Source organism: Anthonomus grandis, chromosome 7 (genome assembly GCF_022605725.1).
Source record: "Anthonomus grandis grandis chromosome 7, icAntGran1.3, whole genome shotgun sequence".
NCBI classification, from domain to species: domain Eukaryota; kingdom Metazoa; phylum Arthropoda; class Insecta; order Coleoptera; family Curculionidae; genus Anthonomus; species Anthonomus grandis.
In genome coordinates this window covers 21,986,590-22,004,887 of record NC_065552.1, presented here as the reverse complement: position 1 = coordinate 22,004,887, position 18,298 = coordinate 21,986,590, and the positions used below count along the sequence as shown (strand labels likewise).

The 18,298-nt window shown below is 33.6% G+C and overlaps 2 protein-coding genes across 4 annotated transcripts in view; both read right to left on the bottom strand.

Moving 5' to 3' along the window:
- The window catches only part of LOC126738361 (cytochrome P450 6j1-like), a 67,740-nt gene that overhangs the window by 35,976 nt on the left and 13,466 nt on the right, over positions 1-18,298 (bottom strand). The gene's annotated exons all lie outside the window — the stretch shown is intronic.
- On the bottom strand, positions 615-3,645 carry LOC126738363 (uncharacterized). 3 transcript variants are annotated; one of them, XM_050443664.1, is made up of 4 exons: positions 3,431-3,645; positions 2,851-3,167; positions 2,659-2,790; positions 615-2,576 (listed from the first exon to the last, which is right to left on the bottom strand). In XM_050443664.1, the coding sequence occupies exon 4, from the start codon at positions 2,098-2,100 to the stop codon at positions 1,141-1,143; it is 960 nt and encodes a 319-aa protein (XP_050299621.1). In that variant the 5' UTR covers positions 2,101-2,576; positions 2,659-2,790; positions 2,851-3,167; positions 3,431-3,645; the 3' UTR covers positions 615-1,140. The 3 variants fall into 2 exon arrangements, with proteins under 3 accessions (XP_050299621.1, XP_050299623.1, XP_050299622.1); XM_050443665.1 differs by lacking the exon at positions 3,431-3,645 and having other exon boundaries at positions 2,851-3,170.

Genomic DNA, 18,298 nt, shown 5'->3' with positions numbered 1-18,298 from the left:
CAATTCTGAACTTTTAGTAATAGTTCAACGTTCGCGGATGACATCGGATTGATTCGTTACTGATTCAGAATCAGTTCTCGTAGTCTTCGGATTTTTAATGGTATTAAAAGTTCGGTTCTGCTGTTCGTGCACAATACGCAACATTCTTATCAGCTGTTTGTATAAGTCGATCCATACCAACCTGATACTAAACTGTTTTTCTTGATTCTTACTTCTTAGTTTAATTCATTTTGATTTCGAAGTATAAAGAAGAAATATACTGCCGTCCTCAATTAAAACGCGGTATGTGCAGCCAACATGAATTCGAGAAATCGGCCATCAAAGTTTTTCCTCTGAACTCCATATGCCTTTTTACCTTTTTGATAAAAAAAATGTATAATGATAGTTGGACTTATACTGGAAATATAACCTTCCAAAAAAACACGTTTTTATCTTTATTATAGGTTAAAAGTCAGATACCGCGTTTTTATTGTGCAGCGAATATTTTATTGGAACAGGAATATTGCCGTATCTGCATTTTAATTTACGAATAGGATATTTTACAAGTAACTACAGTCTCCAAAAAAAGAAAATAAATAATTTATATTTTTGTATAAATTTTTATAATTAAAATATACGAATGTGCACATTACAAAATGATATACAGTGTGTTTAGAGATAAGAATAAACTGCTTTCTGATATGGATAAAGCGATTCCTCAGAGACGTAACGTCCGATTACAAATTTAACAAAAAAAATTATATCCGACGTTTCGTTTCTGAGAAATCGCTTCTTCTGGATCAGAAAGCAGACCGTTCTTATCATGGACACATTCTACAAAAAAAAAACACTTTAACTAATAAAGCTAATTATTAAAAACACATAATTATGTTTCTTCTTCCTCATCGCTACCGTCATCATTTTTCTTGTCAGGCAAATTTTCCCAAAACAGTTTTCTATTATCTGGGAACATAGTACCTAATTGCTTGAGAATGTTATCTCGTTTTTCTTTTGGGAATCCTCGGGGTTGTTGTAAAGATGGTGTAGGCTTATGAAGTTCTTTTTTCTCATAGCTTTATTCATTAGGAAATCCAAAACATAAAACTCTCCGGTAAAACTTTTTTTATATTTTAAAGTGTACTGGCCGCGCTCAACCACAACCTAAACCATATCTGAAAGGTATGGTCGGTTTTCTAAATCTTTTTTTAACTTAGTTTGTGATGTCACATCCTTCCAAACACAAAAGTCATTAAAATTCATCGCTTTTACATCCACATTGCCCTTGCAACTGCTACCAACTGCATCAAGAAAGTCGCTGAAATCATATATTTTTTGTTTCCTCTTCATAGATAGTTCGATTTGGTGATGAAAACTATCAGCGGATATAAAAGTCTGTCCCGGTTCAAAGTAGTTAAAAGTTATTATGTTGGCTTGTATTTCGTTAGAGTTCATCATTTCAACTAAGAAAGTAAACAATGTCCAGTTTTTATTCTGACTGGCACAACTGTTCATCCATATTATTATATTATTGGCGTCTCTATTAAACTTTAAAAAGGCGTGAAAGGTACTAATAATATCTTCTTTGGAACGTTTACTAATTTCTTCATGCCAGACAACGGCAAACGACTTATTATTTTTCGACAGCTTGCCCAGAGGGACAAAGGTTTCATTAAACGCTATTAACCTTTGCAAAAAAAATAATCTTTTTAAACATATCCATTCTGTGAAGCATGGTGACTTTTTGTAGATCGCAAGAAACGCATTTTGTTTTAGAATCAAAGGTAGTTTCAGATTATTTCCTATAAAATTGGCGCGATTCTTTGGCACGATTAATATGATTTTTCCAGAAAACGCATTTCTTACATGATTCTTGGAGGTTTTCTTTGGTATGTCCATGAACATATCGCATTCTTCGTGTCCAAGCTTGATGAACGAGATATTTTTGGCTGCTTTTCGTCTGTAACTCTCATATGAAACATTTATAGCAGGAAACTTTTTCTGAAAATCTCTATGCATGAGGGCGATTGACACATCACTACCAAGGTTTCGAGTGTTCGGCGCATGTTCTCTGCGATAATGGAAAACCTCTGGGTGAAATATGAGCATTAATATCAGCGTCATCTATTTTTTTCATCGAGCGTTATCCTATGCGTCCATGTTGAACAGGAGTAAACTGTCCTTTAGGTGTCTTTGATAATGTGTCATGTAATATGCGGTCATTATTAGGTTTTGTATCCTAATGTAGGTAAATAAAAGGTTTTGCATACATTTACAGACTCACCTTACTCATTATCTAGATAATACTTAAACGTGTTAGTTTTTCTTGCAACATATTCTCCCGTTCTTCGTTTTACTGTTAATCGCTTACAGCTATTTAGAATGAAACATTTTCTGTCCCTTTTTGAACTTTCCAAAATTTACAGTTTATTTTGCGCCTTGTCTCTCCGCTTATAATAGAAGAACAACTTTTTTTGCAGTTAGTTTTACATCCAGACAGCACCGGATGTTTTTCAGCCATTAATTTTACTTTATTTAATTTCCTGGTCTTCAAGTCAATGCAGACTTTTCTTTTTTTTTCATGTTTTCTTCTGGGTCTACTAAAATAAAAACAATTAACTTTATTTAACGATACCTGAAAATTAAGAAAACATTTGCAAATAACCATTATAAAACATTTACCATCTTTCTGACTTTGCGGTGATACTTTTAATTTCTTAGCAAGTTGAGCTAAACACAACTCCTCGATCTCGTCATCTTCATCAGTATCATCTTCTGAATTTACAGACTCTTTGTGACTTGCTTGATCGCCACCTGTTACAATACAAATATGTTAAAAAAATTATAAAATGGCATTTCCAAATGCTACATTACCTAACATTTGTAAAGGTGCATCCGGTGTTGTTGGCCTAATAGATTCCGTTGTTGCCAGTATGATGTCACTTGAGTCCTTTTGTACTGAATTAATGTTGTCAAAAGGTTCAATAATAACGTCGTCAATATTAATAATTTCTAGCGAAATCGAAACCTTGTTATTTGAAATAGAGCAGGATGCCTCAATCTTAAGAAAATCTTGATTAACATTTTCTGCTGATAAATAATGGGATATAGGCTGTAATTCCTGCAACACGTAGTCTGAAGAGTTACTTCCCTGATCGACGGTATTTATAGCAATGGGTTCCAACGTAGCACTAAAAAATAACATTTTACTGTATTTCTATAAATATTTAAAGTTTAAAAAAACTAACTTTCTTATTTCAGTAAATTTATCAATTATAGTTTTATTAGCATCTTATTTTGACGATATAAACAGCTAAAACACAAAAATTAAGATTTTCCAAAAAAATATTTTTTTATTAAAATTAAGTACTAAATTAAATTAATTTACTTGAAAAAATCTAGCTAGACTTCAGGATTAGAATAACAAATCTTTTGGATTTATACATTTACTTACAGATTGGCATCAATCGTATCCTTTTGTAAAGAGAGGTCTTCATTTTTCCCTGAAGCCATAGATAACATATACCTCGTTCGGTCGTGAGCAATCTTTTAAGCTACTCCCACTACACTTAAAAGGCAACAACTTTTATTAAAACTATTACAAATTATCACAAAAAAAGCGCCAAATTGAAATCAAATCTTAAGAATCCACCCGTTCCCAAACGTACTGCAAACCCCACAACCTTCTTTATCATGAGTAAAGATGGCTGTGCAAACGCGAATGAGCGAATTTGCCACGCGAGCCTCAGTAAAAACGCGGTAAATGCGTCAAGTACATGTACATGACACGTGCATGCACATACCGCTTTTTAATTGAGCATACTGCAGTTACCGCTTTTTGACTGAGCTCATCTATTGCCGTTTCTCACATACGACATATTAAAATTATTTTATTTTAGGAGTAAAAAACCAGATACGGCTTTAAGACGTTGTTGGTAAATAAATAAACCTACAAGGAGCCCACATATAGAAAAAAGTCGATTTTTGATTTTTTTGCAGATACCGCTTTTTAATTGAGGACGGTAGTATAGGTGATTATAAATCGATAGAATTGGTTGTACCACAGTTTAGTGATGTCCAATATACAGTGTGTCCCAAAATGAGCGAATTTTTACGTAAAAATTACAAAATTTTTGGGGTTAAAATTTGACCGTTTGGCATTCAGCCCTGCTTGATTAAAAAATAAAATTTAGCATATTTCTATTTTTTTAAATCAAGCTTTTTTTAAATTTTATGAGTAGGTAAACTAGTATTTCTAGGCAAGATATAAAAAAATGTTATAGGAAAAAGTGGTTTGAAATGCAAATACATCGCTATACGACAGTAGAAATGCGACGGCGATGTAGGGCATGTATAAGAGCCGGGAAGTGCAGTTTCAACAAAATTTGTAATTTTGAAATAAATACATAAAATAAAAAAAAAAATTTTTTTACTTTATTTTCTTTTAAAGTCATGAATTGTGGCAAGTTAGTCGGCTTTGTGTTACACATCGTATATCATTAAAAAGAGTATTAACTGGAGATGTTTTTAAAACTACCTGAACATCTTGATAGATTTTTTTTTTTTTTTTGCGTCAAGTTAAAATTACCTTTCGTAACTTATTTTGCTACTTGTATTAACTTTTTGAGCTCAAAACGAATTATTTCGGTATTATTTGTACTTGATATTGATTTTTTAGATTCAGGATACATTACAGACTAAATACAAATGTAAGAAAAAAACGTGAAAAATATGCTGAAAAAATTTAAAGATGTCAAAAGGCATAATTTTTTGAAAATCCTGAAAATAACACAAAATCAATGATATAAAAAAACCCAAGACTTTTAGAACACACGTTTATTAAGAAAATATCTTTTATCTGAGCCTATCTATATGCCCACCAAGTTTGGCTAACCCTCCGCCAAACACCCTGTATATAACACCAAAAACCAGAAAAATACAACCAAAGTAATAAGCCTTATCGTATCGAAAGGTTCGAAAATCGGAGAAAAAAAAAGACGTCTTAATATAAGAGCTTACCTTTCTGCAAGTTGTCTTCACTTATATTTTTTTAACGAACAAACAGTTGCTTACAGGTTGCACTATCATATATAGGTATGTGAAAGGTCAATATTAAAACCCGTATCAAATAAAACAACTGACATTTAGGTGGGCAGGTCTATAGAGATAATATATAGACAGGTATAAATATGGCAGGTATAGATCCAAAATTCAAAATTTCCGTTCACTTTTACATTCACCCAAATTTATTCGAGATAGCTCCGCTGCTCTGGTGTTTTTAAAATTTTAAATTTAAGAGAAGTATGTATATATAAGGCTACCCCACCACCGCAAGCATCTCTATCCTTTAGCCTTGTCTCAATTAATGATACCACTTGAAATCTCTCCTCCGCAACAAAATCCTGAACATCATAAAATCCAGAACATAAAGATCTTATATTAAAAATAATATATATAAATTGTAAAATAATAAGTATATTTAAATTAATAAGAATATGCAACAAAGGTAGAGAAGTGCTTAATATTTCATCTCTTCGTTATGTAAATAGCCAACTTGCAGAAGTACTTCCAAAGCGGCTACTTTGGCGGACGAGAGATATACCCCATAAAATCTAAAGGCAGCTAACGTTACACCAATTAGTAAAGAATGTAGACCAAATTTAACAGCAAATTAATACCTGTAAACAAAAAGCCCTGCATGGAAAACAACCTCATTTCAACTCCAATATGCCAAAAATGTAGATATAGTTGCATCAAACTACTGGCTGACTTATGAGGATCTATTTTTGGAAACTGACAAATTTACGTGCCCACTTCAAGATCAGATATAAGCCACTAAAAATTGCCTTAAATATATTGTTCGAGATCCTGCGTTAGTGGAAGATAGATATCGTAAATATCTCCGTTCGCCGGAAACAATACAGCACATTACAGCAGATTGTTCATCCCTTGCCCACAAATACCATCTCCATTGTCATACCTGTGTAGGCAAGATAATCTACCAGCAACTTGCTTAGAAGTTTCGGCTCGCACTATGCTGGCTATTAAGCCTAATTTACACGAGCAAGTAAAATTATCGCAAGTTGCATAATGTAAACAGTGTCCGAGAGTGCTCTCCCAGCAAGTAGCAAAGCTTACGGTCAAGTAGTTGCATCATAAATTATTGCAGGTCTAAACAAATCAGGACAGTTCTTTAGCAAGTTATAATTTCTTTTCCGTTTTGTTGAAAGTTGGGTGCAAGTTAAATAGTACAAGAAAAGCAAAATGGAGGGCAAACGTGTATGGTCCAAAGAAGATACGTGCGAATTAATAAGTATTTTTGAAGGGTTTCCGGAGCTGTGGGAAATAAAATCAAAAATATATGGAGATAGAAGTAAAAAGCAGCAGGCAGTAAAATTTATAGCAGAAAAACTGATGCTGAAATTCAACGAAAACTTCATAATCTCCACACTCAAGCAAAGATATAGACAAGAGAATAAGAGTTCCTGGGAATACTTCGATTTCATTAAGTTTATATTTGATCAAAACATAACATTAGGGACCGAGGATAATTTATTGGTAAAAAAAAGTACTATAGTTTTAAATTATGTATGTTTATTGAAGTTTTACCATTATTTTAAATATGTTTAGATTGCCAAGAAACTTCACCTTCCGCCGAAACAAAGTAATCACGAAATTCTTCACGGATTTCTTTAGCTATTACTGAGTAATCGTGAACATTGTCGTTTTGAACATATTGTCTCTAGGTTTCATTGCGCCAATTTCCCATTTCTTCATTGTCACCATCAAAAGTACCAGTCGGCGCATATTCATTTATAGAGGTGTTACGTGACATAAGAAAATTATGGAGGACACATATTGTTTTTGTAATTGTTATAACTTTTTCCGGTGCTAGCAGAATGGGTTTTAGTTGCTATCATGCCAAATACATTCTCCACGATTCGTCTGGCCCTCGAGGGACGATAATTGTAAATACGATTAATACCAGGTTGATTGCTAAATGGATATGGTTTCATTAAATATGGCTTAAGCGCAAAGGCATCATCGGCAACGACTAAATAATATGGTACTTGCTTTGTACGCCCAGGTAATGGCTCTGGGGGAGGCAAATTTATTGTATTTTCTTGCAAGGCTGTTGCTAATCCACTATTATTAAAAAATCATCCATCAGATACTCTCCCATTCGCTCCAATATTGACATATGTAATTCTATAATTAGCATCGGCAAGTGCCATGAGAACAATACTATTTGTCCCTTTATTATTATAGTAAAAACTTCCACTGCCAGGAGGTGAAATTGCTGAAAGTTTTTTTATGAGAGTTATCAATTAATCAATTGCTTTATTGTCAAAAAATTTTACGATTGGTAGACAAAGCTGATAACTAAAGTAAACATAAAAACAAACAAAACATACAAAAATAAAATAAAACTAGTAAAACAAATATACAAATTTATACAAATCAATAATTGTATGTGGTCAAAAGTATGAATAAATAAATAAAACACAATTAAAAATTAAAAATTAAAAAATATGCAATTGCATGTATACAATGTCAAAAAAAGAAGAAAAAAAAGGGAAACCTAAGAAAGCAAAAAAGTATTTATATAAAAATATACAAAAGTCTTCATTAAAAAAGTATAAAAGAAAAGTAAGATATAGATATAGCCTACATAAAACAGTACATATAAAAACAATAAATCAGTCTGTGTGTGTGAAGTTAAAATTAAGTATTAAAAAAATCATTTACCGAGTAAAAGGCTCTCTCCAGTAGGAATGATTTTAATGCCATACGGAAACTAAGAAAAGATATGATGGACTTGATGTTCAATGGCAAATGATTGTGCATTTTTTTGCTTTGTACAATATAGAGTTTTTTACCAATTCTGAATATGGAGTAGGCAGATATAAATCATACTCCGCGTTTCTGAGAGGATAATTATGGGATGGCCTATCTGAATTTGATGAAACGTGCTTGCGAATTAGACAAACGGACTCATATATAAGTAGTGACGGCAAAGTTAAGATATTAAATTTTTTAAAGAAATCCTGGCAATGAGCTCTATAATTAAGTCTCTATAATTAAGTGTATAACGCAAAGCTCTCTTTTGAAGTCTAAGAATTTTGTCAAATTGAGTGACACTACACACACCCAAAAAGGAAGGGCGTAACGAAGGTGTGATTCAAAGAGGGCAAAATACACTGTTATAGAGGTTGAGAGGCTAAGCTCCTTGGAAATTGATCTTAGCGCAAAACAATCGGAGCTTAATTTTCTTGTTAAAGGGTTAATGTGCATGTCTAATTTTAACGATTTCACTGACTCGGCTTCGTCAATGGTTGCGTTATCCAGTACAAAAGATTACCAATTATTTTTATAGGACAAAAATTTAGTTTTGGAGATATTAAGGCAGAGAAGATTAAAGTCCCACCATGCTTTGAAAGAAGTTAAGTCACTTGATATGATTTTATGAAGTTCGGCAATATCCGGATTACTCCAGGTAAAACTAGTATCATCCCCGAATAGGCAGGTTCTTCCTTTAATATTCAGACTAGCGATATCATTGATAAATATGAGAAACAAAATAGAGCCAAGCACGGAACCTTGAGGCATCCCACATTCTATTGGGTTGCAAGAAGACATCGTAGCATCAATCCTCACAAACTGACTCCTGTTATTGAGATATGACTTAAACCATTCAAGGGACATACCTCTAAACCCGTAGTGTTAGGAGAGGTAGAGATAGTATTGGACTTAGAAGGTTTATTTCTCAGATTATTAACAATCGACCATGATTCTTTAGCGATATTATCAGACTTTGCCAGTCTCCTGTTATAGTAATTGTCTTTTGCCGCTTTTAGAGTCCTTTCATAAATTTTCTTATATAGTCTTACATAGTCATGAAAGAAAGCGCTGTCCGAGAATTTTCCAAGATTGCATAATGAACGCATGTTCTTAGCAGATGTACGTAAGCCTTGGGTAGACCAAGGTATATGTTTTTTAAGTTTGAGAGGCCTTAAAGGAAAGGATTTGTGAGACAGATTAGATAGTGCTTAAAATTTAGAAAATTTGGATCTAATAAAATACGGCCTAATTTGCGGGGAACATTTTTAGTTTTTGATATTATGGAAAACTTTGTTAACACTGCTTCATGATCTGGAAAGTTTGAGTTAAGGACAGTACAGTCAACGAAATCCGGATCAAAGGAAGATACGACATAGTCTATTGTACTCGAGCTGATTTTAGTTATTCTGGTTGGTGATTTAATGTGCATGATTAAGCCAAAAGAATTGAAAATTGACTGGAGAGATTCCTGAACCGCACACACACTGGAAAAATCAATATTTAGGTCGCCACATAAAATGATTTTGCTATTTAAAGGCAGAGACAACAAGCTTAGTAATTTTTGAAAGAATATATTTACATCAGCGTCAGGTGTTCTATATATACAAATTACATGAAGATCATGTTTATTACTATAGATAATGGAAATTTCAAATAGTTTTTCAGTTATTAAATTATCGAACTTGGTTTCTACTGAAAAGTCGTGGCTTTTAGACATTATCAAAGTACCTCCATGAGATACATTTGTTCTATTAAATCTGGCCACTATAGAGTAATTGTTAATAAGGACGGGCTCATAGATATTTAACCAATGTTCAGATATGGCAACGATATCAGGAAAATAAAGCTCTTTTAACAAAAAAAATAGATCATCAGTTTTGTGTCTTAGAGACTGAATATTTAGAGAGAAAATACTAAGCTTGCCATTGTCCAGTATTTTAGAGGGTACTTGATCCTCTTCTTGCGTCAAACTACCTAAAAATTTTTATTCTTAGTGGGAGACCCACTAAAATAGTAATTGCTCTGGCTTTCTTTAATCCTTTGGAGGCGTAGCAATTTCTCTGATGAGAAAAAGGATCCAAAGGTTGGCAGATCTGCTTCTACTTCAGCTGGACCAGTCAGACTGTCTGCCATGACCATCTGCCGCATCCGAGACTCTTGACAGTCTCACTAATGGTGGAGTCATCGGGCCTATACTTGATGTTTTATTCATCTCCCCATCTGTATCAATGATAAAATCAGCCTCCAACAATTTAGTCGCTAGAGACTTCGAAGTAGCTATCGCCTCCTTGTCTGAACCAATCTTCAAACATTTAACTTTCCTGGGTAGAGTGTCTAGTGTTGCTGCATCCGACCATTGCGACAGGTTATGACTATCTGGGGCGAAAGTCTTACAAGGTGGTAAGCCTGAAGTTGTATTAATTACCTTTGCTGGTGTTTTTTGAGGATGATAAACATGAATTGGAGATGAAAGTGCCTGGAGGCCACATGCCAATATCCTTCAGCCGTTTTAAGTAATTAATATTTTGCACATCAATTTTGTAGTCGGAATCTGCATTTTCTTTGTTTTTTAGCATTGGGAAGCATCTGATAAAGTCCGTGGTTCCCAGTTTTTCTTTGACAAAGTACGCAAGCTGATTTCCGGTGAACTGAGGTGGGATATTTGACACAACCACATAATGTCATTCATCTTTATTCAACGAGTTGATATTAGGTGTTGTAAGCACCTCTGAGCCTCGTTTTTCTGTCTGATCTGTCTGGCAAGCAATCGTTTTTTTAGCAACAGATTGTCTAATTTTTACATTAGATTTTTCTTTAACTAATTGATCTAAGGTGCGCGTCAATTGGTTTACATTTTTCCGCAAGCTCTCAATTTCCTGTATTTACTCTTGTTTGGATGGGTCATGGACCTGGATCTTAACAGTGTCATCATGATTGTCCATAAGAATAGATGACAGATTAAATATTTGCTGTTTCATATCTCTAATTGAATGGAACAGAGATTCTTGTCCATTTTTAGAAACAGTATGGAGGCGATGGATATCTTCTATATTTTCATATAGATTTTTCCATTTTGTATCATGGAAACTTAAAATGTCATAAAATAAACTGGAAAAAGCTCATTATTCTTCTTTAGACAGGTTCCCAGAGCATTGGCATTTTCCAAGGATATCTGAGAGTTTTGCAGTTGCGAAACTTTGCCATGAAGATATTTTAAAGTTGGTGAGTTGCAAACACTGCAGAAAAATCTAATGTTATGGAAGTTTTATTGTTGTATCACCTTTGTCGTTGCTTTATCCAATCCAGTGCAGGTCATACAAAAATTTCGACGGCATTCCCCACTGCAACGAAGTTTATATTTGTCCTTTTCTGAAACAGTTTTTTGGCAGGAATCGCATCTAAACTCAGCCATTATAAGGTAGACGGATGTTGTAATTTTGTTAAATAGGAGCTAATGGTATACGGGAACTGTTTATTAACTGAGATCACACGCACAGCAAATAATGTTCAATAGAGTGCGGAGAAAAATAAAAAGTCAATGGTGTAGCTATACAAGGTCACGTTTAGCTAAACAGGAACAGTTTGTACGATCGGAACATAAACAGTAAAACAGAACTAGAATATATATCCGGACACGTACGTTAAGCGGAGAACTAAGACGCGGCTAACTTAAAATTTATAAACAAAACAAAACAAATCAAAACAAATATTCAATACTAGCAGAGCCAACGAACGAAAAACACGACCGTCTCGTACGACTGACTGAAGTAGAATCCCTCCGCTAATGTAAGTTGACTTTGTTTTCACAATTGTAACAAGCTAGATTTACAAATTATTGTATATCTTAACATATTATCTATTGTGATATCTATAAATTCATATCCGAAAGGTCACCCTATTAGTATAACATAGTTTAACATATTTTTAAGACTTAAAAGTTTTCGTTCTTTTTTGAGTATTTCTTTGACACTTTTAGTTTAAATAAGCTTGTTACATATTATTGTCTTTTTATATATCTAATTATCCTTCCCTAAACAAATAGTCATAGTTTTAATAAAATTTATGTCAATATTCATATACAGTTTGGCACAAATTGGGTGTACATGTATGGGTATCTTGGAAACTATAAGAGCTAGAAAATTGGTTAAATGGGGAAAGTTGTAGGGCATTTGGTTACCAATTTAGTGCCGCTTTCAGAACGATTTTATCTTTTTCCGATTTTGAAATATTTGGAAAAAATAAAAAAGTTGTATTTTTAAAAAAGGGCTGTATTTTTTTTATTTCAACGTATTTTTAAAATCTGTAAAAACATTATTAGGACAACTTTTTAAGGACAACGCATACCTGAATTCAGTTTTTGTTTTCGACGTTTCGGTTCTGAGTTTCCATCCTCAACTCCTTTTTTTCTTATGGCGGCCATTTTGTTTTTTTGCTGAATTAAAAAGATCTTTTTCTTCCCCTTCAAATGATGTATAACACTTTATGAAAATATTTTGTGTTTAAGTCAAAAAATTAGATAGTTTATTTTTCGCTGAGTTGGCCATGACTTTTATTGGCATTTTGTCATACATACAATTTTGATTAACTTACCAACTTGCTAACTTATACTTTTACGTAATTTCTAACTAAAACAATTAACTACTTGTAACAATAATATCAAATTAAACTATTTAAAATGACAGCCATTTTTGTTAAAACATTTTTCACATTTCTTTAAAACACTTCTAGTTACCTTGCGTAGGGTGTTTCTATTTATATTATTTAAGACATTCCGAACCCTATCCTCTAGTTGTTCGAGTGTCGCAGCAGGTTCAAATTCGTAAACTTCATTTTTAACATATCCCCAAAGATAAAAATCCAGGGGTGTAATATCTGGAGACCTAGCTGGCCAATTTACAAGCACCACGGTTCGCGATAAGTTTATTGTGTAAATGCTTGCGTTAACAAGTTTTGAACGTCCCGAGTATTATGTGCGGGACACCCGTCCTGTTGAATCCACACAAACCGTATTTGTTCTTCAGGTATTATAGTTCTCACGGCAGGTAATATCTGCTCTTCCAAAAGATTTAAATATCTTTGACCCGTCAGTGTTTGGTTATAAATAAAGGGCCCAATAAGGTGATTATCTAAAAACAATTATAGCATTTTACTTGAAAATTATTTTGTGGAGTGGGTAATTAACTTACCGCACATACCACACCATACATTAAATCCAAATCTTACTTGTAGTCTACGTTCAGCTACTTCATGAGGATTCTCAGTAGCCCAAAAGTGACGATTATGCCTGTTAAATACTCAGCAGTTGCTAAAAAACGTTTCGTCGGTCCAAATAATTTTCCTGCTGAAATTAGGTATTTCTTGACATTGCCTTACAAATCAGTTTGAAAATTCTAATCGTCTTGGGTAGTCTGTATCCCTTAAACCTTGAACAATAGTAGGCTTATATGGATGATATTTTTTTTTTAAGGACTCTTTGAATGGTTGTCCTTGGTATATTCATATCAGTTGCAGCTTTTCGGGTCGATGTTTTCGGGTTGGCATTAAAATGGTCTAAAATGTTTTCATCGCGAGCTTCGTTGCCCCTTTGATAATTTTCTGGCGTCGGTATTTCAAAACTTCCATGAGTTCTAAGGTTCATGACAAGCCTAGCGAATAGTCTTGGACCTGGCTGTTGTCTCTCAGGATACAGTTCCAAATATCTAGCGATTGCAAGATTTGCATTTCTATTGCATGTAATATAACATTCCAATATGTCAAATTTTTCTTCACTGGTATATCGCATGGCTATTTTCGGAAATTAAAAATTTAAACAAAACTCACTAAAGACAAACGAAGACAACTAGATACGAAAAAACTATTTAACACTAACAAGAACAAGAACAAAAAATTAACAAGATAAGAACTACTAAACAAGATAAAAAGTTAAATCAAATAAATAATACTTTGCAAAACTGTCAGTAAATGACGCTAAATCATTAAGCAATAATAATTGTTTATACGACAAATGGCCTCCGTAGTCATGGCCTCCGCATTCATGGCCAACTCCGCGAAAAATGAACTTTGTAACTTTTTGACATAAGAATGAAATATTTTCATAAAGTGTTATACATCATTTTAAAGGAAAAAAAAGATCTTTTTAATTTAGCAAAAAAACAAAATGGCCGCCATAAGAAAAAAACAAGTTGAGGATGGAATCTAAGAACCGAAACGTCGCAAACAAAATTCAGGTATGCGTCGCAAAAAAAAATTCAGGTATGCGTTGTCCTTAAAAAGTTGTCCTAATAATGTTTTTACAGATTTTAAAAATACGTTGAAATAAAAAAAATACAGCCCTTTTTCCATAATGCAACTTTTTGATTTTTTCCAAATATTTCAAAATCGGAAAAATATAAAATTGTTCTGAAAGCGGCACTAAATTGGTAACTAAATGCCCTACAACTTTCCCCATTTAACCAATTTTCTATCTCTCATAGTTTCCAAGATACCCATACATGTACACCCAATTTGGGCCACACTGTATAGTGATAAAGGAAAGATTTTTTTTCATGAAATATTTTGAAAAAAAATATCGACAGTATCACTAAATTAATAAAATCTATTCACAGACATACATTTAATAATTTATTAAAAAAAATACAAAAAATATATCTATAATGTGATAGTACACAGAGATATTACTCTTTATTTTTAAAGGACGATTTATAGCCTGCAATACCATTTAGAAAAAATTTCATGGAATTATTATTGATATTGAAGGTTATAAATTCTAATAATAAAGCAATTTTTTTTCTGATAATAATAAGCGATCTGATTATCACATTCAAAGTGTTTTGTTGTAATAATCTTTAAGTTCTTTATTGTGATAAAGGAGCAATTCGATTACTATGATCAAGTTTTTGTTAATGGTTAAAGCTACTTAAACAATAGTTATTAAAGTATTTTATTATAGTAAACAAAGTGTTCAATTGCCATAATCAAAGTTTTTGTTAAGGGTTATTAATCAATTTTATACCTACAATATATCTATTCGATTATAGTAATCCATTTACCTATTTTGTGATTAAAAAAATAGCTGTTAGCTCCAATTAGACCACTTTCATTGCGACAATCAGATTATTTCTTCGGCGCCTATTTACTCTAAGTTTTTGATTGGGTTGATCGATCATTCTTTAACCGTTAACGAAGTTTTTTCTCGGTGTACTAACAAGCAGGCAAAGTATACCGATCTCGTCAATGAGATAAGTGAACAGCAATGGAGACAATAAAATATTATTGTCGTTTCTACTGTACTCTTAACCACACGTGTAATTCATAAACCACTTTTCGTCTCTTGATCTTTTGCCAGATTTAAAGCTCGCTGCCTGGAGATTGCCAGAGCATGTGTGGAGCCGGTGCTGAATATGACAGCATGCGAACCATCGGTGGCAGGGTGCTGAGGAGGTGGGCTTCTGTCATACAAGAAGCTATAGCTCCACAACCCCAAGTTTCACATGGTCAACAAACACCAATCAGGACCTAACCTGCTGAATTGGGAATAAAAATAATAAATAACCAGCAAAGAATTACACGTAATGAAAGAGTGACACCGCCATGGGAAAGGAGACTACTAATAAAGATTGAAGATATTAGGAAAGACATTGGCCGTCAAAAGAAATACATCGGAGGTATCAGAACCAAAAAAATACAAGAAAGAGTAGAGAAAATAATGCGTCAGACCCAACAATATACACAACAGGACACCTAGAAAATTATACCTAGAAAAATATATCTATTTCTTTAAGGTCGCTTAAAAAGGTGTTCAGTAATAAAAGGAAACAAGATAATTTACTTTTTGAACGCCCAGAAAAGCAATTTTATCGAAAGCTTAATGATATTGCTCTAACAAATACTGCTATTATCATTTACCCCACGAATAAAACATCTAGGAGCTCTGGGGCACTCAATTAACAACAACTAGTGAATGCAACTTCAACACTGAATGGCTGGATAAAGAACGAGCAAAGTGTCAAACACATAATCAAATGGCATTTTTACCATTTTCAATTGACGAAGTTACTAACATCATAAAAAAAGCTACATAACTGGAAAGCTCTAGACCCAGATCACATCCAAAATTACTGGATTCAAAAATTGTGGTTAACACATCAACAACTCACCGTACTTCTAAACGACGTACTCACAAATCCGCAGAATATGCCAAATTTTTTAACAGAAGGTACTAAATACCTCTTATCCAAGGACTGCCAAAACACTCATGATCCGGCTAAATATCGGCCAATAACATGCTTACCCACACTCTATAAACTAATTACATCTTGCATTATAGAACGTATCTACAGACATTGTGTCCAGAATAACATCATAGCGGCTCAACAGACAGAATGTACCAGAGGTGCCATGAAGTGTAAAGAATAGCTAATTATCGACTCAGTTTAGACGTAGTTTACAATCAGGCATTTAACAACAAGAGAAACCTTTCAGTGTATATTGAAGTACAGTTCCACATAAATGGCTTATCGATGTACTTCAATTTTACAAAATATATAAGCACATAATTTTCTTTTTAGACCTTACTATGGCATCTTGGCGAACATCAATAAAACTCCAGGTGCCTAACGATAACTGAATTGGAACTAATATGATACCTATTCGTAGTGGTATATTTCAGAGAGATTTATGATGTCCACTTTGGTTCAACCTTGCCATAAACCCGCTCTCTAGCCAACTCAGTTCAACTAGGTACGGATATCGCCCAAAAAAGAATAATAGAGAACTAACAAGAGTAAACCATCTACTTTATATGGATGATTTAAAATTTCGAGGACGAGGAATGAGCGACATAGGGAAGCAGCTGACTCACAAAATTAATAACTTGCGATCCCTTTTCTTAAAAGAGGCTGAAACATCAGACATTCATCCTGCTGTATGTAAATCAGACGATTAAACACCACTTTAACTTTAGGAGCTTGAGAAACCCATACATCATAACAAGAACAAGGAAAAATGCAAGCGTGTATGGGAAAACCACTACATAGAAGGTATGTTCACGAGGTTCATCAAGAGTATGTCGACATAGCGGCGTCGAACTACTACTGGTTGACTTCGGAACAGCTTTTTTCCAAAACTGAAGGGTTTCTTGTGGCTATCCAAAATCAAATAATACCAAAAAGAAATGATTTAAAGTTTATCGTATGTGACTCGACGGCGCAAAGTGACAGATGTAGATATGGAGGTCAGACAACGAAATCTATTCAGCATATCACCGGTGGATGTCAAACTTTTGCACTAACGGAATATAATGAATGACATGATCTAGTTGCAAAGATACTGCATAAAGAGCTTGCAGAAAAACTAAACCTTTTATCAGGAGCCAAGATACCATATTATAACTATAAACCGGAACCGGTTCTTAAAAATACACAAATTATATCGCACTGTACTCACAGACCAACGAGTAAGTAACAATAGGCCTGACCTAAGACTAATCGATAAAATTACATAGCATCATATACGAAGACAATAGGAAATGGCAGAAGTGCGGATTAATGATGCAGATAACGTCAACATGTAGAAACATATAATGTAATTTTCAGTTTATCGCAGTGTAGGAAAGTGTATTATTCATTAATAAAGGTAAAAACAGAGTTCCATAACATGGAAAGGACTTGATCAGAGCTTGATCTTTTTGATATCTGGGATAAGTGATGACTCCATTCACCAGGGGGCCGTGCGATTGCCATTTGGCATAAAATCTATAATAATAATAATAATAATAACAATAATAATAAGAAAAACTAAATCTCTTATCGGCAGCCAAGGTACCATATTATAACTATAAGCCGGAACCAGTTCTTGAAAATGACTAACACAAATTTAATTGGGACCGCACTATACTCACAGACCAACGAGTAAGTAACAATAAGTCTGACCTAATCCTAATCGATAAAATTTCTAGGAAGACAATCCTTATTGATGTAGCTATTTCCAATAATAACAACCTAGGAACAAAACATAATAAAAAGATTGTTAAGTACAGGGATCTAAAACACCAGATACGAAGACAATGGGAAATGAGAAAAGTACGGACAGTTCCAATTATTGTGTCAACAACAGGAGTAATACCAAAGAGCCTGATCGAAAACATGAAACTGCTCAACCTTAAGAAAATCATCTATAAGCTGATGCAGAATTCGACGCTATTACCCACATCTAGAATCGTCAGAAAGATGTTCTGCGCAATTCTGTGTTAAATTTTTTCTTGTTTTTATATCTTCTGCTATTTTTAATAAGTGCTCCTTAAACAAAAGTGTTCTATCGAGTGTCACATCTAGGTACTTTATGTTTTTGTTATGTTTGAGAGTTGTTTTTTTAAACTGAGCTCCCTATTTGCGAGTTTGAGTTTACCCGTTATTTAGGTAAAAGCGGGTAACCTCTATTTTGCTAGCTCTTGGTTGGAGTTGACATCAGCCGTTAAAACTGG

Excerpts from the sequence above, each read along its gene's own strand:
- LOC126738363 (XM_050443664.1), bottom strand. The coding sequence starts at position 2,100 with ATGACGCTGATATTAATGCTCATATTTCACCCAGAGGTTTTCCATTAT.